Source organism: Bicyclus anynana, chromosome 17 (genome assembly GCF_947172395.1).
Source record: "Bicyclus anynana chromosome 17, ilBicAnyn1.1, whole genome shotgun sequence".
NCBI lineage: Eukaryota > Metazoa > Arthropoda > Insecta > Lepidoptera > Nymphalidae > Bicyclus > Bicyclus anynana.
Genome location: NC_069099.1, coordinates 11911237 through 11938226, shown reverse-complemented (window position 1 = coordinate 11938226; position 26990 = coordinate 11911237). Strand labels below are relative to the sequence as shown.

Sequence of the window (26990 nt, the reverse complement as noted above, 5' to 3'; positions counted from 1 at the left end):
AGACTAGAGTATCCTTTTAGAATGCATTGGCACTCACCATCCCCTGGCTGACATATCTCCATACTCACACTAAACAATTTACGACCAATCACACTACAAAACATTATTGCACAAAATCACTAACACGACAGAACAACGTGACAGTAAGAACGGTGCTCAACAAAGAAATAAACTCAAGTCACCAATAACCCTCTTATTCATACTGTCACCGTCATAACAAAGAAGAATGGTGAGATTGCATGTATTTTGGGACTAGCAGATAGAAATAGCGTACATAATGGAAACCTCTTAATAGTGGTTTATCATGATTAAACTAAGAAAAAAGCAAATGGTAAGCAGTCTTGAAAAGCAGGGAGAAAAAAGATATACCTTAAAAATAGTAGGTACCCCATCTATACATAAATGTGAAAAACGCCGCCGCTGACATACAACTGCGTGATTGCTTGATAAATACGACAAGGTATTTTGGTTGTAGGCAACAAGTAGAACAATTTGACTATGCTAAGTATAGAAGTAATCTTGATTCCCGTTCTGTAAAATCTAAATATTTTTTTTACAAACATCTTATAAAATAATAGTTTTAATTAATACAAATGTGTGAGTGTACGACACTTCAGAGTATGACTTCCACATTCGCCATCCTCCTTTACATAAATACCTCCATTTTATAATAATAAACGATTATGAATGGTAACACCACCCGTACTCGAGGAACTCGTATTACACGTTTACCAACTACCCACTTCATTCGTTCTAAATTCAAATTAATTTTCCTGCATAAGCAGCAACGACTTTTACTTGCTGATTTCGCCGAGCAAAAGAAACTTTTCCGAGCAAATGAGATTAAAAATTGTTGAACATTTAATTAGTTATCCGACGTTATCCCTATAAATCTTAAAAATATGAAGCAGTTAACTCGTTAGATAAAGAGACATTTTTCAAGACTTTATCAAGCTGAAAATATCGTTGGCAGCCCATATTTTGCTGGAGCGGAAGTAATCTGGAGATGGCGCTCAGTTTATACCTACTTTACTTTTTGATAGAGGCACAGGTAACATTAACGTCTAAGTACTTACGAACCTTAGGCAAAGTAAGCGGTAAGTAGGCTTACCTACCTACACTACTCAAACAGGGCCGCTTAAATAGGTTTTTCCAGTACGGTTTGTCCCAACTGTGCTTTTACCGTTGATTAAAACGTCTGGCGTTTTATATTAGGCTTATTTTAGTACTTATCTTGATTTTTTTTTTTACTAAAGATACGATGTCTGTGAAAAACCGGACGTATAGTAAACAACCGCAACGCTGCTTCGTTACATAAATAATCTTTATCAATGAGTTGTTGTGCTAACTTAGTTACGTAATTCGCACGTGTAGTCGGCGTCACTCGTCCCTTCCGACTTTCGGCGGAATCAGTCGAACTCAAACGCGGATATCGATCGAAAGTCCGCGCGACACTCTTGTGACGTCACAAACGACACGATTCCTACGAAGTATTCCCCATTGGAAAGACACGTTCAATTTACAACCTTATTATAAACGGTGAGAATACAAAATTGTACTTAAGCAGTTCAACATCAATCGATTGTTAGCAGTTGGGGGTGCTACCAGCGTACTCCGATGTGCGAGCCTCCTGACCCAGATTGAACGAGCTAGATTGCCATCATATTGCGTGTTGCGTATGCAATTTACAGCGTACGTAACTTGCCGAGATGTTATTAGAATGTTCTCATCACCAACTAAAAATAACAGATTTTTTTCATATTTATGTGCAATTTTTATTTATATCCACTGGTGTTGACGTTATGTAAAACCAATGTTGGTCCAATGGGTAATACAGATTTGGACCACGAGGTTCTGTCGAGACCTGGGTCAGGTTATGAAATATTAAATTTGCACCGCCTACATGGCACAAAAGACGTTCCAAAATAAGCTTTGCCTACAACGCTACGCGAAACTGGCGCGTAGCATCCGTAGCAACTACTGTACTAATATAAATATAAAGGACAAACTCATCATCCCTATTAGTTTTGAAGTGATAACTTCTTGTAGAGTAATCCGCTTCGTAACGTAACGCGTTACGGCGCTACTCATGCTTCCCTTTTTTCACGCATACAGGATCGGGTTTAATTTATCACTATACTACAGCCTTACTTGATGAGTACTGTTTACCAACAAAGAAATTAGAAGTGTAGGTAGAAAACGCATGTCATTTCATAACTTATTTATTTTATATTATGTATGGTTAATTTATTTTCATTCATTTAAGAACAAGTTAATTATAGTTATTATTAGGTGTGAAATGACTAGTGATTTATAACCTCATTTTTAATTTGTCTGTAGGTAAACAGTACTCATCCAGAAAGTCTTTAGTATAGTGTTGAGCGACCCGAGACGCACACGTATTTATTTAATTGCTTTATTGTAAGATTATGATGATATTAAAGTAATTTGTAGAAGTAACATCTGCGATGATTACGCTATCATCATCCCAATACATTCGACTGCATCGCACTCAGACCGCAAATTAATCATATTACCAAAAATTAAATATTTAAAGACTAGCTGACGCCACGCGGTTTCACCCGCGTAATTCCCGTTCCCGTAGGAATGCAGGGATAATATATAGCCTACAGCCTTCTTCGATGAATGGGCTATCTAACACTGAGAGATTTTTTCAAATCGAACCAGTAGTTCCTGAGATCAGCGCGTTCAATCAAAGAAACTCTTCAGCTTTATAATATTAGTATAGATTGAATCTGTATACATGCGACGGATACTTCCTTTTCAGACGCCGCATTTTTGAATTTGATCCGACTATCAGGTCGCTTATTTATTTAACATATTTACTACCATACCCGTAAGTACACGCAAGACCATCGCAAAGGGAGGACAGAAAGTCGAATGGCCACCGGCCCAAACAACGCCGGCCCAGGGAACCCAGGTATACCCCTGTATTAAAGTGTATGGAGATGATACTATGATGTTTAAATAAGTATCTAGAATAATTGGCTTAGTAAAAGTAAGTTTCTTAAAGAAAAATGCATTTTTTTATCACTCTCCTAGGGCAAACAGTTCGCCGGTGTGCCAAAGCCTTTAAAAAATGTAGCCAAATGCTAAGCGACCCCATTTACAAGGTACATAAATACAACTTTCAAGTATAATGCGATTTACACTGAAAACTTATTAATGATTTCTTTTATAATAAAATAGTCGAGAAATAAATATGAAACCTCGAAGACTATTTTAATTAACTGCAATATAGTTTTTTTAACCCTTCTATACGTCGTAATATACAATCGTCGTAGAGGACGTAGTCCTAGACGCAGGACGTAATTTGTAGAGCCAGGGCGTAAATTCGTAGAGCTAGGACTTAGTCGTAGACGGAGGTCGTAGATTCGTAGATGGAGGAGATAAGGAGATAAATTCGTAGAGGTAGGACGTAGAGATGTAGAAGCTGCACGGCTATTCTCTAACAATGTTTTGTATAACTCGCAAGTGCGAGTTTCGAATTCCCCGCATCTTTCTCATTCTATAGTATCGTGTTAAACAGAAAGAGATAGAGGTGAATTCGAAACGCACTTGCGAGTTATAAAAATATCGTTACAGAATAGCCCAGCAGGACGCCACAAGTGTACAGTTTCATGTTCTTTTTTTGTTTTTTATTTGCTGTAAGTATCGTTAATTCATGTTTCTCATCCTCTATAACATTAACCGAAAATTCGAGAATTGCTGATTTTTTTACATAAGATAGATATTATAAAAATTATATTAAATAAAAACAGCTAAGAATACTTCTTTTTATATGTATTTTAAAAAATTAAAATAAACATTGTGTCTCTGATAAAATAAATTCATAATTAATAAATATTTTTTAGATATATCGTTTATAACTTACTTAAAGTAACTCTGCAATTTCATTGTATTTTAATGTATTATTTGCATTGCATAACATAATTTTTATTTGAAAATATAAAAATTGTCATTTCATTATAAACTCTGGGAGTTCTAAATTCTAGCATCAATCAATCTACAACTAATTATATCATAAATGCAATATTATTTTCACCAATAACCACAAAAATAAAGTGAAATTTACAATTGCGACAAGATAGTTGTAAAAGTTCCGTTTAAAAAAACTACTCGAACTACAAAAATTATCGATGATTTATTCGAGAGTATAAGTAGTACGTTATTGGTTATAATTATTGACGATTTTGTTCTATCTCACGTTCAAATATAGTTTGGTAGTATAACAAAGGGGATTGTAATTGTCAGCTTTAGTGTACCGGGCATTATGGATCACCTTACTTGCCAGGGTTTAGACCTACCTAGTTACTGAAATTGTTTTTCTTTTAAAGTATCCGTGGATTATCGAGACAACCTCACGAAAATCGTCAAAACGGCCCTCTTTTCGTGTCGCGCTGCTGGATACGAGTAGAACCTTTATTTTAATTCTGCCTTTCTCATATTCGATATTATTTGATTTCAAGACACACTTTAGACACACAAACTTTTCTAACCCGGTGGCCAAAATCGGAACTAGACTCCACGCCACGATAGAAATCCTGCGGCTAAAACCTGAACTAAAATTGACAGCGCCTTACACAAATGACAATAAGACCGCCATTACCAAATGACAATGAGCGCCATTAAGACATTAGCGCCGCGTCTATGGGACTTGTTTCGTGTCTAACGTCGCGGCAGTCGCCATTTTGCACAACATTATACTAAAAGCACAACAACAACCTCAACGGGCCAGATAAGTTTGTGACAGTATCTGAGTATATTCACTGTGTGTGTACCATACACACAAGCACAACTATTTGGCACCAATTTACACACACACACTCACACACTCTTATTAAATAACCTCCTTTTGCGTAGAAACTGTGTTTATTTTTTTTACATAAAACACCCAATGCCTTATTGTGTTTCTACTTACACATCTAATTGTCTTTACATGTCTTTTTTACAAAGTTAAAAATTAAAACACTTGAAATTAAATTTAAAATATATAAGTAATCTTATCAAAGTATGTTTTTATACATTTACTTTATACTAATAATGTCACTTTAATAACAAATACAATGTGAAAAATAACAATAATATACATATATTCAATTTGTTTATTATGCTACCACAAATTAGCGCTTGACTACTATTTCATCTGATGATATGTGCAAAAAGCAGCAGGGTGACTAAGGGCATTTGGCCAAGCAACTAAAATGACCAAAAAATCTGCCATAATGCCGTTTGGCTCAAAGAATGGCGGAGATAAGAGTGGAGGACTGTTAGACTCGGAATCAGTTTAGGATGTTGGGGCCTATGGAGTTAGTTGGTCAAGTGAGATCAGACTGATCTAGTTTATGTATAGATATCTATAAATCTATAATGCGCTAGCACTGTGATCAGTTCAACAGAAGCTTCTTAGAACAGAAACCAAATAGGAAACTCATTATGTGACTATTTGACTGGTGGACATAGTTGATCAGTGTGGCACATTTTATATTACTACCCTCAGTTTGAATGATAGTTTACACATTACAATTAATGTTAATGAACTTAATGCTTTCCACTTTGGTTTCTTCATCCTCATAAACTGAAACTTATTTCAACAACTATTAACATTTTTATAGTTGTGAATTCCTACAGGCTTTATAATATGACCACTGTAGTGTCTCAGAGGATTTTGGCCTTAGCTTTGCCTGTTGAGCACTAGCGCTTGGCTAAAGTGCAGGGGCGTAGCTACCGCTGTATCAGTATCAATAATACGGGGCCCCCGGGATGATGAGGCCCCGTAAGTGTTAAAGCAAAAATTAGTAAATTTTAACATACAATCTTACTTGATTTTCTGCTTCCCGGAGAAAAAAAAACATACAATTTTTCCTTATTTGCCATTCTTTTTTTCTGAATTTGCCATTTGTCTATTGGGCCTCCCAACTAACTTTGATACAGGGCCCCTCCAAGGCAAGCTACGCCACTGCTAGGGTGCGAACATCTCTAAAGACATTTAACATGCCCCTACATTTGCTTGTTACATTTCCTTTGTGATTTTTATATCTACACTACATGTTTGATCATAGAAAACTAAGATTACATTAATTATTTACTTTAATATGAAAGTATTAAATTACATCTGTATAAAAGTTATTTTTTAAAATTCTTATATAACACTATTGAGAGCTTCTACAAATTTCAAATATTTTTCATGTCTGTCTGCAAAATTGTCACCATCTGTCCGTCTCTCATCTATAATTTTCTTCTCATGTGTTAATATTACATTGAAAAACACACTAGAATAAATGTGGTTACTGTCATATCTCACTATCTTTGGCTGCTTTTGCCGCAACTCTTCAAAATAGCAAACCTTACAACTTTTCTTTACAAGGGCACCTTTACATCTAACAAGTCCAAAATGGTCATACATTACCATAAGCATTTCATGCAATATAAATCTCCTGTGATACCACAAAGTTTCATGGTGTTTGTAAAATCTTATCAACTCATCATTCAGCACTAAAGAATGAAACAATATTTCTACTTTCCTACACAACTGTACATAATCTACAACACATTTACAATTCTTATTAGCATAAGCAAGTAACAGTTTCATCAGGTTTTCCTCTGAGTAACTGAGCAAATTTTCCTCTGACGCCTGGATTGTTAGATCCTTTGGAAAATTTGTCGCTAATAACTTAACAAGCACTTTCCGTAAATTAATGTTTAGAGAACTTTGAAGGATTTTCCAAGATTCATCACTCAAACTATAAATATTTTTTAAACAAAACTGATAGTAGTGGAAACAACTAAAGTCTGATACGTGTTTGGATGTCCACTTTTCTGAGAAGTGATATTCTTTTATAAAGAGTGAGTCTATATCAAAATTTGATTTAACTCGTGTAAGTCTGTTTAGAAGCCATGTTCGGTGATTCCAACTGTGATAGTTGTTAGGGCACTTATCAGAAGCAAGATTACAAATGACAATTTCATCATTTACTAAGCTTTCAATATTGTGCACTGGCAGAGTGTCATCTGAAATTAAAAACAAAATAAGTGAGTCATACGTCTAATAAGTAGCTCGTCTACTTTTATGATGCACTAGCAGACACCGCGCGGTTTTACCCGCGTGATTACTGTTCCCATAGCTATACAGGAATAAAATATACCTGTCATAGCAATACAGAAATGTTGCACTCAGGATATTGAAGCTTCCAAACAGTGTAAAAAATTTTCAAATCAGTTCAGTACCATTTTTCAGAGCCTATTCAAAACATATAAACAAACTATCAAATATTTTCCCTATATAATATTAGTATAAATAGTATTGATTAGTCCTGGGACCCAGGAACAAAATATTTATTGATGACCATACTGATAAAACTTTATGTACCTATGCCATATTCATGGTGAATACTTGGTAGATGGTTGATCATTGGAGCTATGGCAGTCAGCTGTGGGGCTGTACTTACCAAATAAAGCAACATAGATAAACTATTTCAAGAATATTGTAAATGCACTTTGGTATATTACAAACGAACAAAGGCCTTACTGGTATTCTATTCTAAAAAATATATATTAGTATGATTGAAACTTACCTTGTAATATTGAATCTAAAACCCATCTTCTATAAGCATATGCTTCATTACATTTTGGTTTTCTAGATAAAACCAACCTCGAAAAATGCAACTCAACAGTCTTATCCAATAATGCCTGAAGGACCAATTCACGTCTTTTATTCCATAGTGAATTGTTTTCTGGCTTTAGAAGAAGAGTCACATTCAGTAACTTGATTAGTCTCTCACAGCCAAAGGCAAGTTTTCTTGACTTGCGATTGGGTTTCATACAATATTTGTCCATAAGCTCCGTGTAACAATACATGTAAACATGTTTAACACACCATGACTCTAGGCCTAAACAATTTTCCATATGCAATACTGGCGATTTGTTCTGAAAATTATTATCCATTGGAACCACATCAAACGCATATCTGAAAAACATTTGCGCATTATAATAAAAGATCCTTTCTTTATTGAAATATTGCCAAATATTTACAATACTTACAACTCAGCGATTTTCGATAAAACATTGTGTACATCTTTTATTATTTTCTCCACCAATGCGAATTTATCTTCCTCCATTGCTTATAGTAAGTTGTATACACTTAAAGAAAAGAAAACTAATTGTAGACTTTTACATCAAGATAGAATTCATAAATTTAATAAATCTGTATTTTTTAACCCATTTTTTAATTATTTTATTTTTGACTTGATGTGTTTTCACTTTTCAAGAATTGAGTTTGACATTGACAATTTGACAGTTGACTTCAGTGGTCTCCACAGATTATTAGATACTACATGTCATGGTCTCGGACGTCAAAGTGCAAAAGCGGTAGATTTGGACCTAAAAATCGGTAGATCACTAAAAAAAAAAACGCTCGATTTTTAAGTAATCAGAAACCTTAATTTATATTTAATTCGCCTGAACTCTGAGGTGTATCACTACTAGACCAACGAGGCAGAGAAAATACCTCCTTTTTGCCTTGCCTTTTTTTACATTAAAAATCTCCCAACACTCACTGACACAACTTAAGTGACATTGACAAGTCACAAAATAACATTCATAAATTGAGTTGTAAGTTGTAACCCTAAAAGTAAAACTTATTTATTAATAGTGTTATTAATTTATCATCATATTTAATGTCCAACATAATTTGTTAAAAATCTATCTCAGAATCAGAAGACGATGAAATAGAAATAATCAAAATGGTGTGTACTGTCTCATCAGATATTTTATTAAATTATAATTTAGAAGTTTAATATTACTTGTTTCATATTAAACGTATTTTTTCAGAGTGCACTATTTAATTTTCAAAGTTTGCTCTGCGTCATACTGCTTCTAATATGTACGTGTGCCTACTTGAGATCCTTCTTCCCTAGTATTATGGATCGAAATAAGACTGGGTTTGTATTGAATAATCATTTTTTAAGTCCTCTAATACATACTAGTTGTATTGCTCGTGTAAATAAAAGGGAATGCCCATCCTAAACCCTGGCCTATCATAACCGCCCGGCAATTCACTTATTTCTAAAAAAATCTTGATACTGTAATAATGAAATCATTAGGTACTTTGTTAAAAATTGCTACAACTTTTTAAATTCAGCTTTAATTTGGCCACAATGGCGACAAGCTAATATTGTTGAGCATACAGCCTAGTTTTACTATAATTTTTTTTTTGTTTTCTTGTTTGTTAAGCTTGTTGTTAACAGAAAAATAAAAATGTTACTTGTCGCTTTGGTTCTCTGGCAAATATTTTGTACAAGAAGAGTGAAAAAAAAGATTTTTTCTATAGGAAACACCTTTATTTAGCCAGATCCTTGTTTATACATCATCTCCATATACTTTTATATGGGGCTATACCTGAGTACCTAGGGTGGATGTCATATTGGATGGTGGGCAAAATTTATGTAGTATGTGTAAATAAAGCAACCATCTAACAAAGCTTAACATTTAAATACATTTAAGAACTTCATTGCTCCATGAGTAACACAGTTAACCCATGTTTTGGAGTTGCACAAAATTCACTTTTAAATGTGTCTTACGTAATTTTAGTCATACAAGTGTAGTGAACTTATTATATTTAATTTGGCTGTTGTATTCTTATAAGATGTAACATTAAATAACTGGCTCTTAAATTGATTTCAGACTACTTGGAACATTCTGGAAGTGTGCAAGGATTGGTGAAAGGAAATCTCCATATGTAGCAACCTGCTGTGTTATAATGGCTTTCAGCATCTTGTTCTTGACTTGAGAGGACCAACATTTTATAAACATTTATCTTTAATATGTTATATATATTAAATATAAATAAAAAGAGTCAATACTTTTATATTTCTTTATTTATTTGAATCATGATTTCTAGCACAGATAAAAATTTAATGAAAAACAGTACACACTAGGATTACAATATATAAAAATATTATGAAAACATTCACAAAACCCAACACAATAAAAAATAAATGGAAAACAAATAACTTTATGCAAAATCTATTAGGAAAAAATGTGTATTATATATTAACATAGAATACATTACATGTATTGAAACATTTATAAATTTGAAAAACATTTATATGTTGACCATAAACAGGTGAACTTATTCAAACTGATATTATGTAATTAAAAATGAAAATTTAACTATCAAACATAAAATACAATACAATACGATACCTACTTCCTATTAATTAACTGGACAAAGATACATACAATAATATTATTTTGAGTTTAGTTGAAATTCTTCCAAATTATAAATGATTTAGATATTATGACTATAAAAGCCTACTGCATAATTATACATTGTTATTTCTAACATATCTAATATAATAATTAATTAGAGCACAAATCAGTCTAGACATCATCCTATCAGCTAATAATGGTGGCATTTGTAAGCTAATTTCTGACATTAGATCACAAACATAGTTCTACATTCTATTTGTGTACTTACACAAGAGTAGCACAGCACTCTGTTAAATCCACATAATAAATTAAGAATTGTTTTCATAAGGTAGTTAAAACTTTTTAAGATCTCCCTAAATATTGGAAAAATGTATTCAATTCCTTTTACTAACATACTGTGTATCAATAAAGACAGCAAAGTGGTTTGCTAAAAAGTTTTTTGTGGTTGGTGTAAAAAATTGAAGTGATAAATTAATCTCAAAAACATTGTTTGTGTGAACCATCGTAAGTGTCACTCATGTTAATTTATTATGAAACAGCTTCAGTCATGACTTGTTATGACCCTAACGGTAAAGACGTACCGCTAAGCGATTTAGCGTTTTGGTACAATGCTGTGTAAAAAGCCAAGCCAAGCCAAGAGGTATGGGCAATTGTACCTCTTCTAAGTAGGCCCACTTCTAACAGTGACTGTATTGTCACTAAAGCCTAGTTCGGACTACTTTAGTATTTTAGTAGAGTACGAACATTTTTTGGATTTACTGCCCAAAAATTGATCGTACTCGACTAAAATACTAAAGTAGTCTGAAGTAGGCCTTAAAATCCGGTTGGTCTAAGATCCAGCATAAGAAATATATACCCTCATCTATTATTTATTAGCGATAAAAAATAGAAGATAGATATAGCCGCAATTTAACTAGGCAACCTATATGCACTGTGTCAAATATTTTGTATCATTTATTTCTTATCGCAAATAAATAACAGATGGGGGTATATATTTCTTATCCCGAAAGTCATACTAGGTGAGATTGCAGTCAAGGGCTTAACTTATCATTAAATTAATAAAAATGTCATACCACGTGGGTAAATATATAAAACTCAAAGGTGACTGACTGACATAATGATCTATCAACGCACAGCCCAAACCACTGGACGGATCGGGCTGAAATTTGGCATTCAGGTAGATGTTATGACGTAGACATCTGCTAAGAAAGGATTTTGATCAATTCTACCCCCAAGGCGATAAATTAGAGGATGAAAATTTGAAATGAAACTAAATTGTACTCTGGATTAACACATAGACTACTTTTCATCCCAGAAATGTGGTTTGCCAGATAATCAGAAGAAATAAACAAGAATCATGGTGACAGTTGAAAATAAGCGCGGTATGCTCCAGCACTTATGTTGCACATGCAGCACAATGCTACCTTTTTGAAGGTTGTGCCAAACAACAAAGTAGCACTTGCTACTTGTACTACTTGGGTTTTAGTCTCGATATGCCCAGGTGGTTAAGGCGCCAGACACTTCAATAATTACTTTTAAAGCATTGATCGCACAACTTAAAAAAAACTTTTTTTCTTTCTTTAAAAAATATATGAAATTGAATTACAAATACCACCTCAATACAGAATACAGAGCGACACAATCTACTACTACAAGCTATTGCTAAATAAATAATAATAATTAATCAATTAATGTAATCAACTTCGATGCATTGAGTCACGGTAGAATTCACTTATCTATTGATAATAAAATTAATACAGCAATAATAAAATATATTGCACAGGAATGAAACTGGGTATCATACAAGACAGGGAAATATTTAAATGCTTCAGAAATGTCAACTTATTTACTACATAAAGCTTTAAATGAAAACAGTTACATATATGTATAGATATAGGTACTTATAATAATTGATTTTTATAGCTCAAGTGTAAAAATAAATTAAGTATAAAAGATTTAGATTTTGTGCAAAAATAACAAAATATCTATACCAGTGAGATAAAAATAGTAAGGCTTCAAATAGGTAGACCAACAGTCATTTAAAACAGACAAATATTGGCCATTTTAAGTAAATTTCCGGCCATAGGAAATAAATAATCCAAAATGCCCAAGTTCCATAGACATCAGTTTGGTTACTTTGCTCTTTTTTCATTCTACGACATCATCTCACTGATAGCAATGAATAGGTAGTTGGTTAGGTACCTACATATAACTACGATTTCTTAATATTAATAAAATAAAGCTTAATAAAACCGTTACCATACTAAATTCCAGACAAAATTGTATAATTGACATACACAAAATACAGCTTTTTTATAAAAGCATTATATTTTAAAATGAATATACTAAGTTAAATCATTTAGCAGTCAAAGAAATCAAATACAAATTTTTGCTTCAACTTTCAAGACTCAGGAGTATTTTTGTGTTATGATAAAAATATTAATTAAAATAAAAACAGATCATAAAAAAATCAAAGCATAGCATAAGATACTTTCCCTGTAACAATGGGAAACAATGTTTTAATAAACAAAAACAATATAATGATGAGTAAATAATCGGGAAGCACGATTTAATTTAAATATTTTTTTAACAAGTGTCTTGTATTGTAAATAAAGATGTATGGCTATCAGGATTTAGGTCGCGCCAAACTTCGAGTCCGTTCTGAACACAAGGCATAGCAGTGAACGAAAACATTCCAACCGGGTTAATAATAACAGTCTGACGTGTTGCAATATTAGTCACCGCTCTGAACACAAGGCGTAGCAGTAAACGAAAACATCCCAACCGGGTTATTAATAACAGTCTGACGTGTTGCAATATTAGTCACCGCTCTGAACACAAGGCGTAGCAGTAAACGAAAACATCCCAACCGGGTTATTAATAACAGTCTGACGTGTTGCAATATTAGTCACCGCTCTGAACACAAGGCGTAGCAGTGAAATTAATTAACCGGGTTAATTATCATAATAGCTGCGTAATTTTGTTGCAATATCAGAGCGGACTAGGAGTTTGGCGCGACCTATACATGATTATTTTGTGTGGGAGTTTAACTTTTGTGGGAACATTTTAATAACTTATAGAATATTACATAGAGTTAACAATATTGTAGGATGTTTTCGTAATACACTAGTTATAATGGTTACGTTTCATTTCTTAACATCTGAATAAGGAAAGTATGTCAAATATTATGATGTAGAAAGCTAAAATTTTTGGTAATTTTGAAGTAAAAAATTCGGTCGCCCATTTAATGTATATGGCACTAAATAAATTCCTTGTTTGAGCAAGAACGATTATTTAACATAATTTAATTAGAATACCAACTAATCGATAAGGAAATAATATTATATAATTAATAAACATATAGAAAAGTATACAAATAAATGCAATATTTAAGAATGTAGGTAATAATATCGGTGTACCAATTGAGACTTTCAAAATATAATAGAAATACTGACTATCACAGAGAATAAACTGGAGGAAGTACTAAGTTTTAATACACGAATAATAATAAAGAGGACTCGCACACATTTCTTTCTAAACTCTACTCAGACAAGGGACTATCACATTCCATTCTCCATATCTAAATCATTTTTGGTGTCATACGATTGACCTTGAAATAACCTTACAAATACCTACGTATCTAAACTTTAAATCTAGTAAATTTCAGCATGTCATAGTAAAATATAGGGTGAAGTCAGTTTTGCACATTATATAGGAAGACAATTTAAAGCACAACTCAACATTTTTGAATGTTCAAAAACAATATATTTCTCATCAATTTAAAAAAAAAACATCAAATCAGAACTGAATTATTTTGGAAGTCTTTTAGAAAAATGTCTTCCTAATAATAATCATGCTGATTTTTTTTGTACACCCTTTACGAAGTCACATGTGATATTTTACATTTTGTCATATATACTCATTCATACTCATTTCCAAAGCGAGGTAATCGGTATAAAAACGTGGTCACGTACAAAATTTTAGCAAAATTACCTTTTATTTTTTTGTAATTTCTATATGAATTACTCGCACTTTAAATTCCATGTCCATTTGTTTTTGTTTACGCCCTAAATGTATATAAAAAGAATTGTGTAACATTGAAATACTATTAACATAATTTGATATTGCTAAAACTAACTGTATGTAAGTACTTGCAAAGAGTAAAAAATCATTCTTTAATTTTCTTCTTACGATTCCAATAATCGAGACTACACTGAAAAAAAGTGAAAATGGCTTTTAAACAGTTCAAAAAATCAGTAAGCACGACTGAGCGTGGCCAATTTGCTAATAATATCTCAATGTTACACATTAATAATACAAATTGTAAAATCAATATTAAAAACGCTAGCAATAAATACGACTTACAACAACTAGAGAGCCATTGAGGCACCTATATAATACTCTAAATACAGTCAAATAAATGTTACACGATTAAAGGAATACAGTAAAATACCATATGAATACATGATTGGCACGAGACGGCTCGAGACGGTGTTCCGATGTATTCGATGAAATAAATGTAAGACTAAAGCTAAGAATGACTACGCGACAAAATTTCAGTCCTGCGCTGGTTCACTACGAACTACTGCTATCGCTGTTCCTTGTAAGTGTTTTACCCTGAAACAATCATTGCAACATGAAAACATGAACTTACCCATTGCAACAAATCGTTACTGCCTCCTCCTATTATCGCGAAAAACGTTCAACAAACGTGTATAAATCAAATCAAATCTCACACATTTTAATCAATACTTGATGTGTGGGTTTTCTCCTCGTGTGATTCGGCTCCACTTCTCCTGACTACGGTCGATTGAATGTAAAAAGCTAAAGATAGAGTCGGCTGGTGCTATTTAAAAGATAGATATATATTGGCCTATGTCTAGCAGTGGATACATAATGGCTGATGATGATGATGATAGTCTAAAAAATTAAGGTTAAGGTATAAAGACTTTCAAATGAAACGTTACTCCATCTTTTACTAAACTACAAGTTTTTGCCATTTTTTATGCCATTCAACAACACAAACCGGCATTCGATTCTACAGCAACAGTTTTTGTAAACGCGTTAGATCAATGATTCTTGATCTTTGACAGAGGGGTAACGGTTTACGAGGCAGGTCCTTTCTTTTTAATTGTCTAAGGGTAATGGCGGTCTTATTGTGTAAGCCGCGGGACTTCTTTCATGAAAGTGACTCTATATTTACCTGTGTTCTGAGTGGGCGTGTCCTATCTGATCATCTCGAGATACTTGTGCTTGTGTTTGGTGAGCATCTCGGTGACGGTGACCAGCTTCCTGATGGCGGGCTGACTCTTCGCCAGGTTTTGCAGTTCGCTCAGGTGGGACACGCAGATGTGGTGGATCGTTGCTAGCTCTTTAGCTGTGTAAATAATTCATTATTTTACTTGACAGCACGCTATGAAGTTTCTCAGGATATCATAATTAATCTTACTAATATTATAAACGCGAAAGTTTGTATGGATGTTTGTTACTCTTTAACGCCGCTACTACTGAAGCGGAGGATTTTACTCTGGATTAACACATAGGCTAATTTTTTATCCCGAAAAAATCCATGGTTTCCCGAGATTTGCGAAAACTGATGATTTTAATGATGTTTGTTACTCTTTCACGCCTTGACTTAACCGAATTAGCTGAAATTTGGTATTGAGATATATTATAACATGGATTAACACACAGGCTACTTTTTATCCCGGAAAATCCATGGTTCCCGAGGGATTTGTGAAAAACTAAATTCCAAGTAGACGAAGCACACGAACGTCCGCTAGTTAATCTATAATTCTATACTAATCTTATAAAGGGGAAAGATTTCATTGTTTGTATGGTTAAAAATTTCTTTTACTACCCCCGAGTGCTATAGGCTATATTTTATCCCCGTATTCCTACGGGAAGGGTAACCACGCACGGCGCGGCGTCTGTTACTCCTGTATAAAAATTATAAAAAAAAACTAAAAAAATATTAAATCATCTCACCTATATCAAAATTGTTATTAGAGTTTGAAGGTGCATTGCCAGGGTCCGGAACTGAACTCAATTGATCCAAAAATACCACCATACGCTCTTTGTTCTTCAGTATAAACGGATTTACTACCTCCATATACGGTTCCTATAGTAAAAAAAGTATTTGAATTAATAATAATTAAGTATTATTAATCTATACTAAATATTAGTATAAAGCTGAAGAGTTTGTTTGTTTGTTTGATTGAACGCGCTAATCTCTGGAACTACTGGTCCGATTTGAAAAATTCTTTCAGTGTTAGAAAGCCCATTTATCGATGAATGCAATATATTTTTACTTTTTCAGGGATCAGTACCTGGACCAATTTAGATAAATTTTGATAGACTGATAACTGGTATCTTGGACGATCTTAGATCTCAAGAACGTAGACTACTTAAGAAAAATCCACGGATCCTTCGGGATTTAGAAAAACGGAGTCGTCGGCGTCCGCTAGCAGGAAATTAAGTGAAATTTTAGATTTTGAAGTGAATTACCAGGCAGCTAGTAATAAAACTTTAAAAGATTACCAACAGATTTATTTATGAAAGGAGATGGTCCAAAACTGTATGGAGCACAGGATCAGTCATTGTACCCTGGCGGAAATAAAAGTAGATTTTGTTTTTAACTATTTTTGATTATACAAATCTACGAATTTACTTTAATTCTTTCGAAATAAATATTCATTATCTCCAAAGAAATACAACATTACTATGAGTAATAATGGCGGATAGATGACGTTTTTAATGCAGTAATCGATTTGACGTTAGCTGTCAATTGACATGCTCTATCTAACTCAAAAACTTGGAGTTTTATTTTATTTATTTCTTTTTATTTAGTTAGATTTATGCACTTTAATAAATTTTATTAAAAAACTTGTATTTTTTTAATTTTAATGATACAGGGTACAAGAGTGGATTTGAAATGAACCATCTCCTTTATTTGTATAATATCGTTATTCAAAAAATAACAATAATATATTGGAATAGTTTTGACAAACCTTGGCCCCAAACTCAATGAGGTTGGCGAGGTTCTGCAAACATTTGGCGACCATCAACAGCGAGCGCTGGGCGTGAGGCGGCGGCGCGGCCGACACCAGGCCCCAAGCGCGGGGCTCCACGAGCGCGGGGCATATCAGTCGCAGGAAAATGAACCCTATTCATTCAACAACAAGGTACATTATTAAACGGGAGATGTCAGTCATAGGGAAATGAACACAATTCATTCAACAACAAGGTACATTATTAAACGAGACATATCAGTCGTAGGAAAATAAACCATATTGTATGAACAACACAGCATACAGTCGGTCACAGGTCCACGGCTGTGCCACAGAATAAAGATGATCATTTACAAGCAGCGTGGTGAAGCCGGTGAAATCCATAAAAAAAAACGTCACGCGTCTCCTTCATCCGCTTATACAAACTTTTTTCCTAATTTTTTATTTTAAAATTTAACATTAAAAGCAATTACGTAAATTAATATAATAATCTATAATTACCAATAACAAATACTCGCATCTTATTTCTTGTATTTTTTTAATATTTGAACACATAAGACAACATTTTTGTTGAATAATATTAAAAATTACTGATGCGACGTTTCGTGTCGTACTGATTTGAGAACGTATTCGTTTTTGAATCCTGTATTTGGAACGGCTACGACACCGTCGTTTTCGTGCGCTCTATCTGCCTATTATTCTTTAATCAGTGGCCTCTGCTCGGAGTTTTCCTCTCTGCCACGCGATGGATCCGGAACCCGCATGAGGAACATGGATTGGCTAAGACATTCGTCTCATACATATAGATGTTTTTAAGATGACTAGATGGCGTGTAACAAGGCTGTGATTGTTACCTGATACGACTCTAGTGCGTACAAATCTCTCGTTCGGCCACTTGGCCACGGCGGCGCGCTGCAGGCAGCCGCACAAGTAGCGCACGGGCCGCGGGCACGCTTCCGGCGACGTGAATATCGACAGGGTGATCTGAAAACGAATTCCACTGTATCCATACTTAATGTTATATATACGAAAGTATGTTTGTCTCGTCGTTATCAACCCACATACGGCTCGTTGCTGAGCTCGAGTATCCTCTCAGAATTAGGGATTAGGCCAATAGTCCACCACGCTGGCCCAATGCGGATTGGCAGACTTCACACACGCACAGAATTAAGAAATTCTCTGGTGTGCAGGTTTCCTCACGATGTTTTCCTTCACCGTTTGAGACACGTGATATTTAATTTCTTATGTTGGTCTGTCTGTCTGTAACTAATTCACGGCTAAACCACTGACCCAATTTGGATGAATTTTAGTAAAGAGATAAATTGGAAGCTTGATGCAGATAGGCTACTATTTATCCCGGAAATCGCTAATTTCAGAAACTAAACATCATACTAGCGATTTTCGGGATAAAAAGTATCTACATGAATTATCGTAAGGACATACGTCTTTGTGGCCCCCAAGAGGATAAAATAGGGGATGAAAGTTTGTATGAAACATTGTACATTTTGCGACGATTTGGCTGAAATTTGGAATGAAAATAGATTTTACTCTGGATTAACACATAGGCTACTGTCATCCCAGAAAAATTCATGGTTCCCGCGGGATTTGTGAAATACCTAATTCAACGCTGACAAAGTCGCGGGCGCCCGCTAGTAATGTTATAAATGCAGAATTATGTTTTTTTTTAACTCTCTACTACCTTGGCAAGTTCTGTTGAGAAGAGCTGGCAATAAACTCAACAGTTGCTCTTTAAAAAAAATCATACGGTATTATAATTTACAAATTGATAAAAACATTACAATTTCTTATAGTTTTACTTCCTGTGTGAAGGTGGAAGCTGATCCAATGGCCTCCAAGCACCTTTATCATTAATTACTCATCAATGGTGTAATGGTGGTTTAGTAACCTCGACTAATTAAGAGCTTGATGCAGATCATAGAAATTTATCCCAGAAATATACTTAAACGTATCATATAATCAAATCAAGGTGATGACATACGGATCCGCGACGTCGCTAACTATACCTTAATAAAGCAAGCTATGTTCTCTGCATAATCGAATCGAGGTCTAGTAGCGCTATTCTGTAAATAAGTTTTTATACCTCAACAGTACGAGCCTCGAATCTAAGTTGAATTAAACATTATTTATGTTATAGTCTACCTTACCTTAATAAAAGTTATAAGGGTTCCGTTTTTGTACTACGTACGTTCGGAACCCTAAAAATAAAAACAAAATAAAGAACGGCGCTGCATCTGCTTATGCCACAACAACAAGCACAAACATACTAACAATAGGTATAAAAAACAATAGTTTTACAAAAATGAAATTCACCTGATCCAGAATCATAAGCAGAAACTCAGCATTATTGCAAGCGTCATCGGGGGAATCCATCTTGGTGGGATTCAACTCAGCCGATTGCTTGGAGTCTATCAACTTCTGAACTGTCTCAGCGATTGCAGCCTGAAATTAAATAATTTTCATAGAATTACTTGATTATTTTTTTATTATTTTTTACAAATAAATATATTTATAGTTAGAGTCTGGCTAGTGAAAGTAGAGACTGAAATCGACCGGCAATTTAAAAAAATAATTTAAACAAATTTAAAAAACAAAAGTTTTCATAATTTCTTCAGTTTTTTTTTGTGAATACATTACTACCTGTCTAAAACGATTCTTCTATGATGAGTGATGACATCTGTGGTTATGTCAACTTTTGACATAACCTTCTCTTTTGTCTGTGACAAAACCATTTTGTAAAAATTAATGGAGGATTTTGATACGAGTTTATAAAACGTGATTGATTACTAGTAAAATTACTTGTGTACACAGTGTAATAACAATAAAAGAGTGTAGTGCTAAACGAGTTTTTATTTAACATTAACAATTAATAACATGGTGCCGAAACCCGGGAGAAAAAGTGTGTTTGGAAATCTTTTAACTACAATAAAGACTTTGAAAAGTTCGACATCTTGATTTTGAAAAGGATCGCGTATAAAAAACGTGTGAACATTACGTCGAACTTTAGAAATTGTGTCCTAAAACTACATTTCAGTGGACTATAACTGTAGTAAGTTCGAATTATTTTTATTAAACAATAAGAAGATTAATATTTCTGAACATTCTAGAACGCTAAATAGTTTGGACATTTATTTTACTGTGACACATAACCTACAAAAAACGTGAACATTTCATTGAACTTTTGAAACAAAGTGTGTATAAATATAGACTTTTAACTTGAACTTTTGGCCTGCATTTACTACTATTACCTGCCTATTTTGAAATACTTGTCAGTGCAGTTGAACTATTCACAAATATCATAGTAGTATATGTCAATACTTTGAAGCAGTTTATTACCTAAACAAAATGGAGTTGGCAAGTTTAATTAAAGGACAACAGGAATTGTTTGAACAGTTAAAAAAGGCAGAACGCAATTTTAGAAAATCTAATCAAGAGATAAGGTCAAAACACACATATTTGACATCTAGATTGGAAGCTTTAAATAAATTAGAACAAATATTTAATCAAACACATTTGGAGATATGTGCAAAAGTTACTGCGGAGCAATCAGTACAGTCATCTTACTTTAAGGACGATTTGCAGGACAGTTTTCAGGAATCATTCTTGTTATATAAAGCTATGCTTATGGATCACATTGCACTGGTTAACGCTCCCATTCACAAAGCTTGCAATCATGAGAAATCAATCACTAGCAGCTACAGTTCAGACATAAAGTTACCTAGGATTGAACTTCCAAAATTTTCAGGTCATTACACTGAGTGGCAAACCTTCTTTGATATGTTTGTGTCGCTAATCCATGAAAATGTAACATTGACAGATGTACAAAAGCTCCATTACTTAAAATCAAATTTAACAGGAGAACCTGAGATGTTATTGAGAAACTGCCAAACTACAGCCGCAAACTACATAGAAGCATGGGAACTTTTAACCAAACGCTATAGTAACAAAAGGTACAACTGTAATGCTATTATGAAAACATTATTTGGGCAAAAATCAATACAAGTTGAATCTGCAACTGCAATTAAACACTTACTGGATACAACAACATCATGCTTAAAGGCATTAAACAATGTTGACATTAAAACTGATCAGTGGGATGCTATAATTATTCATCTGGTTGTATCGAGATTAGACAATGAATCTCACCGACTATGGGAAAGTGACATGAGTATAGCCGATGAATTACCCAAATGGAGTCAACTAGAAAGATTTCTAGAAACTAGATTTAGAAGTCTAGAAATGGTCAACACAGGAAAACAGTCAAATAATACAACTAGATTAAAAATACAACAACAAGAAGTAAGAAGTAAAACATTTCATTCTGCAATAAATCAGAACAAGAGTTCACCTGAACCAACATGTGCAATGTGCAATGGTCCACACTACATTTATTATTGTACTGAATTTAAGAAACAACCTGTGGTGGAAAGGCAGAAAATAGCACAAAGTAAGAAGCTATGCTTCAATTGTCTTGCCCCTACACACCCTGTTTTTAGATGTGCTCAGAAGACATCATGCCGTCGATGTGGCCGTAAACACCATACAACTCTTCATTTTGAGAATGTAGATAAAGAAGCTTTTAGAATGAGACAGAATGAAACACGGGGAGAACAATCTAGTAATAGAACAACTTCATCAATGAACGAGAGCACTGTAGTGGCTAATTTTTCCAGAGGAGATTTGAAAACTTATAATGTGTTATTAGCTACTGCTGTTGTTAAAGCTAGTTCTAAGAACGGTTCTTACATTATTAGAGCGTTGCTAGACCAAGGCTCTCAAGCCTCATTTGTAAGTGAGGAAACTGTACAATTACTAGGTCTTAAGCGTACTATTGTAAATGGTAAGGTGTCTGGTTTGAGAGACGGTCAACTGAGTGTCAAATATGCTGTTGCTATGGAGATAAAATCACATCACGAACCTGAAAATAATATAACTATTAATGCTTATGTTTTAAAATCACTTACCTCTTTATTACCGTCGCGCGAAGTAGTTGTCCCTGATTGGCTGGAGCTGAAAAACTTACCTCTTGCTGATCCTAGATTTGCATTGCCCGGAAAGGTTGATGTTTTACTTGGAGCAGATGTTTACGGAGAAATATTGCTGAGTGGTGTAAAGAAGAGTCCTCATGGAAACTTAATAGCACAAAACACATTATTTGGTTGGATTTTGTCTGGAAGGGTAGCACAACATCAAAACACTGGAAAAGTTATAACATTACATGTACAAGTGAACGAGGACGAGTTACTGAAAAAATTCTGGGAAATAGAGAACGAGCCTAATACTATTGAGAGAAAATTAACTAGAGAAGAGCAACTATGTGAAGAGAAATATGAAGAAACTACAAGAAGGCGAGAAGATGGAAGATTTATTGTGAGACTACCATTCAAAAGTATGGATCCCCAATGTCAGTATGGATACTCATGTGACATTGCAACGAGAAAACTGCGTACTTTAGAGAGAAGACTAAACAAGAATCCCACATTAGCTATTGAATACAACAAAGTGTTAGAAGAATATACATCGTTAAACCATATGAGAGAAGTCACTGAAAGAGAGAAAGATAAAATTACATCAGTTTATCTGCCTCATCATGCCGTGGTCAGAGAAGACAAAGAGACAACCAAAGTAAGAGTCGTATTCAATGCATCGAGCAAAGGGACTAATAACGTGTCACTGAATGATGACCTACTAGTGGGTCCTAAAATCCAACAAGATTTGCGTCATCTGCTACTTCGGTGGCGTCAACATCCCATAGGCATTGTTGCTGATCTAGTGAAGATGTATCGGCAAGTACTTGTTCATGAGGAAGATACAGACTTTCAGAGAATTATGTGGAGAGATAATTCAAAATTACCAATTAAACACTACAAACTGCTAACATTAACTTTTGGTACTGCTTGTGCACCTTACCTTGCAGTAAAAACTCTGCAAAAGTTAGCAGAACTAGAAAGGGATTCATATCCACTAGCAGCAGAAATAACGAAGAGAGATTACTACGTAGATGATTTGATGACGGGATGTGAAACAAAGGAAGAAGCTTTACAAATTTACAACGAGATGAGTAAACTAATGAAATCTGGCGGTTTTCAGCTTCAAAAATGGAGCAGCAATTGTAAAGAGTTTTTGAACTATATAGAAAAGGAAGAGTTAAATACTGAACAATCTTTAACAATTAAAGTTGACAATATGATGAAAGTCTTGGGCATACGTTGGAACAGACTAACAGATAATTTGGAATATGTGGTGAATCTTGAAGAAACTCATAACCCCTTCACTAAGCGGAATGTTCTATCTGATGTTGCCAGACTATATGACCCAATTGGATGGATAGCTCCAGTAGTCATTACTGCAAAAGTATTCATACAAAAGTTATGGAAGGCGGGTTTGGATTGGGATCATGAGTTGCCTAATGACTTAATGACAGAATGGATAAATTATAGACATGAGCTAAATTATGTAAAAGATATTATAATACCACGATGGTTAAATTGCACAAAGAGAAGCAAGCTAGAGCTGCATGCATTTTCAGATGCTTCAAGCATGGCTTATGCTGCGGTTATTTACTTGAGAGTAGTAGATGACAACAACCAAGTATATGTGAAGCTTATTACTGCTAAAACTAAGGTCGCACCTATTGAGAAAGAGTTATCAATCCCACGGCTAGAGCTATGTGGAGCAACTTTAGCAGCAAAATTATTAAGTGAAGTCTCACAAGTCATGAACATACCTAAGGAGAATTTATATGGGTGGACTGATTCTACAGTGGTTTTAGCTTGGTTAAATGGACCAGCTAATCGTTGGGCTACTTATGTAAGCAATAGAGTGTCACATATTCTAACTATAATGGATTTTGAACAATGGAATCATGTAACTAGTAATCTAAATCCTGCAGACTGTGCGTCTAGAGGACGTAAACCAACAGAACTAAAAACTTTTGAACTTTGGTGGAACGGACCCAAGTGGCTGTCTAAACGAGATATTGGTATAGAAAAAATAAAACTAGAAGACACACATGAAGAAGAAAGAGTAAAAGTTTTTGCTACAGTGACGAAGACAGTCAATGAATATGAATGGACAAAATTTTCAGACCTAACCCGAATGTTAAAAGTAATATCTATATGTCGAAGATTTTTAAAACTAAGATTGCCATCTACCCAAAGAGAATCCTATCCAAAATTTGCAACAGTAAATGAGATGCAGTGTACATTAAACCTTTGCATTAACCAAGCTCAAGATCAGGATTTTCATGAAGAAATACTATCGCTGAAGACTAGAAATTGTGTTACAAAACGAAGTGCTTTATATACTCTTTGTCCATTTTTAGACAAAAATGGAATTTTAAGAGTAGGTGGACGACTAACACAAGCCACCATGGACTTTGACAGAAAACATCCTATTATCATGTTGGCTAAGAACCACCTTAGTCAACTGATAGTTACAGATGCTCACAAAAAGACACTCCATGGCGGCCCTCAGGTGATGATGAATTTTGTACGATCGAAATACTGGATAATTGGAGCACGTAATTTAGTTAAGAAACATTATCGAACTTGTGTAGTTTGTTTGAGATACTCGAAAGTATCAAACACTCAGTTGATGGGTCAACTACCAGAAGCTCGGTTAAAACCCAGTCGACCATTCAAAACTTCAGGAGTCGACTACGCCGGTCCAATAAACATAAGGTTTTCGCCTGGCAGAGGAGCGAAATCCTACAAAGGCTACATATGTTTATTTGTGTGCATGGTAACTCGAGCAATACATTTAGAAGTTGTGTCTGATTTGACTGCTAAAGGTTTCATCGCTGCATACAAAAGATTTGTGGGACGGCGTGGCCATTGTCAGGATTTGCACAGTGATAACGGGAAAAATTTTGTTGGTGCTGATACCCTGTTACGTGATATGTTTGACAGTGCAAAATCAAATCTACCGAGAGAAATAGAGGAGTTACTAACTTTGGAGTCAACGAAGTGGCATTTCATACCACCTAGTGCACCAAATTTTGGAGGGATATGGGAAGCAGGTGTTAAATGCGCTAAAGCTCACTTAAAACGAGTAATTGGAGACAGTACTTTAACATTTGAAGAGTTATCAACTTTACTAATACAAATTGAGGCATGCTTAAATTCACGACCTTTATCAGTTTTGAGTGACAACCCAGATGACCCTCTCCCATTGACACCTGGACATTTTTTAGTAGATGAACCTTTGATAAATATCAGTGATGTAGACTACTCAGACCAAAATGTTACTGGTTTAGATAGGTGGAGAATGATTCAAAAAATGGTTAGTTTATTTTGGAAAAGATGGTCAAAAGAGTTTTTGAGTAATTTAAATCAACGAAATAAATGGTGTGCCATAAAACCTGAAATTGAAATGGATGATATTGTAGTAGTAAAGGATGATAATATTCCACCTGCGAAGTGGATTTTGGGCAAAGTTGTAAATAAACACCCTGGACCTGATAATGTGACACGAGTTGTAACTATAAAAGTTAAAGGAGGTTATTTAAAACGTCCAGTGAGTAAACTTTGTGTACTAACACATTCTAACTAGCTTGATTCACATTATCACGGTGGGCGGTTAACCTGTCTACATAGTAGTAGTAATGTTAATTATAAATTTTATTTATTTTGTTTCTTTATTTCATTACATGGTACAAGTTAAATATAATTACTGGATTGTGTATATTGCAGCTGTTGTAAAATTAACAATTAACTTTGTACTAGAACTAGTTTAGTTTACATACTACTTTAACTCTCATGCCATATGTTTTGTTATTGATTTTCTTTTACTTTTAATCCTGTAATTGAATTCATAATATATGTTCTACATAGACTGGTTTTGCTCATTACATATTATTGTCTATTACGGTGGGCGGTATTGCTCAACAATACTTGATGTTATATGTGACATACTATACTAGATATTACACAATACTTGATGTTATATGTGATATACTATACTAGATATTATACAATACTTGATGTTATACGTGAGATATACTATACTAGATATTACACAATACTTGATGTTATACGTGATATACTGTACTAGATAATAAACTATACTTGAAGTTAAACTATATGTGATATTAAGCTATACTTGATGTTAAACTATACTTGATGTTAGACTGTACTTATTTTAGACTATGTATACTTGATTTGAAACTGTAAAACTTTGTAATTCTGTTTAACTTTAAATTTAGAGATTTTGTAAAGGACTAAGTCCTTGGTGGGCGGAATGTCTAAAACGATTCTTCTATGATGAGTGATGACATCTGTGGTTATGTCAACTTTTGACATAACCTTCTCTTTTGTCTGTGACAAAACCATTTTGTAAAAATTAATGGAGGATTTTGATACGAGTTTATAAAACGTGATTGATTACTAGTAAAATTACTTGTGTACACAGTGTAATAACAATAAAAGAGTGTAGTGCTAAACGAGTTTTTATTTAACATTAACAATTAATAACACTACCTAAAAATAAATATTTTACTCAGTTATTTCAATATTTGCACTATAATTTTCAGAATTTACTCCGATTTTATTTTAATTTGGCGAGCGATTTCTGTGTCTACTTTCATTAGCCAAACTCTATAGATGAAGTATCTTAAGTTGTTGTTGTAAGTGTTACGTTGCAATAAATCGATATTAAACTAGTCTGAGACCACACACCTGTGAAAGTGAAACTAAAAAAATAAAAAACACAGCGCCATCTATGAGCCTCAGG

The 26990-nt window shown here is 34.1% G+C and overlaps 3 protein-coding genes across 3 annotated transcripts in view; 1 reads left to right on the top strand and 2 right to left on the bottom strand.

Moving 5' to 3' along the window:
• Positions 1-3787: 3787 nt before the first annotated feature.
• Positions 3788-8318, bottom strand: LOC112046766 (protein prenyltransferase alpha subunit repeat-containing protein 1). The gene is made up of 3 exons (XM_024083538.2): positions 8062-8318; positions 7596-7987; positions 3788-7032 (listed from the first exon to the last, which is right to left on the bottom strand). The coding sequence occupies exons 1-3, from the start codon at positions 8136-8138 to the stop codon at positions 6164-6166; spliced, it is 1338 nt and encodes a 445-aa protein (XP_023939306.1). The 5' UTR covers positions 8139-8318; the 3' UTR covers positions 3788-6163.
• Positions 8319-8603: 285 nt separating this feature from the next.
• Positions 8604-9886, top strand: LOC112046767 (protein kish-A). Its single transcript, XM_024083539.2, has 3 exons — positions 8604-8765; positions 8851-8960; positions 9703-9886. The coding sequence occupies exons 1-3, from the start codon at positions 8763-8765 to the stop codon at positions 9806-9808; spliced, it is 219 nt and encodes a 72-aa protein (XP_023939307.1). The 5' UTR covers positions 8604-8762; the 3' UTR covers positions 9809-9886.
• The window catches only part of LOC112046765 (ras GTPase-activating protein 1), a 33702-nt gene continuing 16590 nt past the window's right edge, over positions 9879-26990 (bottom strand). The window contains exons 15-20 of the mRNA XM_024083537.2: positions 19572-19700; positions 18095-18224; positions 17241-17395; positions 16219-16351; positions 15434-15607; positions 9879-14847 (exon numbers count right to left, since the gene is read on the bottom strand). Of these exons, the coding sequence (XP_023939305.1) occupies positions 15456-15607; positions 16219-16351; positions 17241-17395; positions 18095-18224; positions 19572-19700 (699 nt within the window). The 3' untranslated portion in view covers positions 9879-14847; positions 15434-15455. The remainder of the gene's footprint in view (positions 14848-15433; positions 15608-16218; positions 16352-17240; positions 17396-18094; positions 18225-19571; positions 19701-26990) is intronic.

Bases quoted from the DNA above. Each gene is read 5' to 3' on its own strand.
- LOC112046767 (XM_024083539.2), top strand. The intron at 8,961-9,702 runs GTTTGTATTGAA...AATTGATTTCAG, and splicing joins ATGGATCGAAATAAGACTGG to ACTACTTGGAACATTCTGGA.
- LOC112046766 (XM_024083538.2), bottom strand. From the start codon at position 8,138: ATGGAGGAAGATAAATTCGCATTGGTGGAGAAAATAATAAAAGATGTA. The intron at 7,988-8,061 runs GTAAGTATTGTA...AATGTTTTTCAG, and splicing joins TTATCGAAAATCGCTGAGTT to ATATGCGTTTGATGTGGTTC. The intron at 7,033-7,595 runs GTAAGTTTCAAT...TTTTAATTTCAG, and splicing joins TTTAGATTCAATATTACAAG to ATGACACTCTGCCAGTGCAC.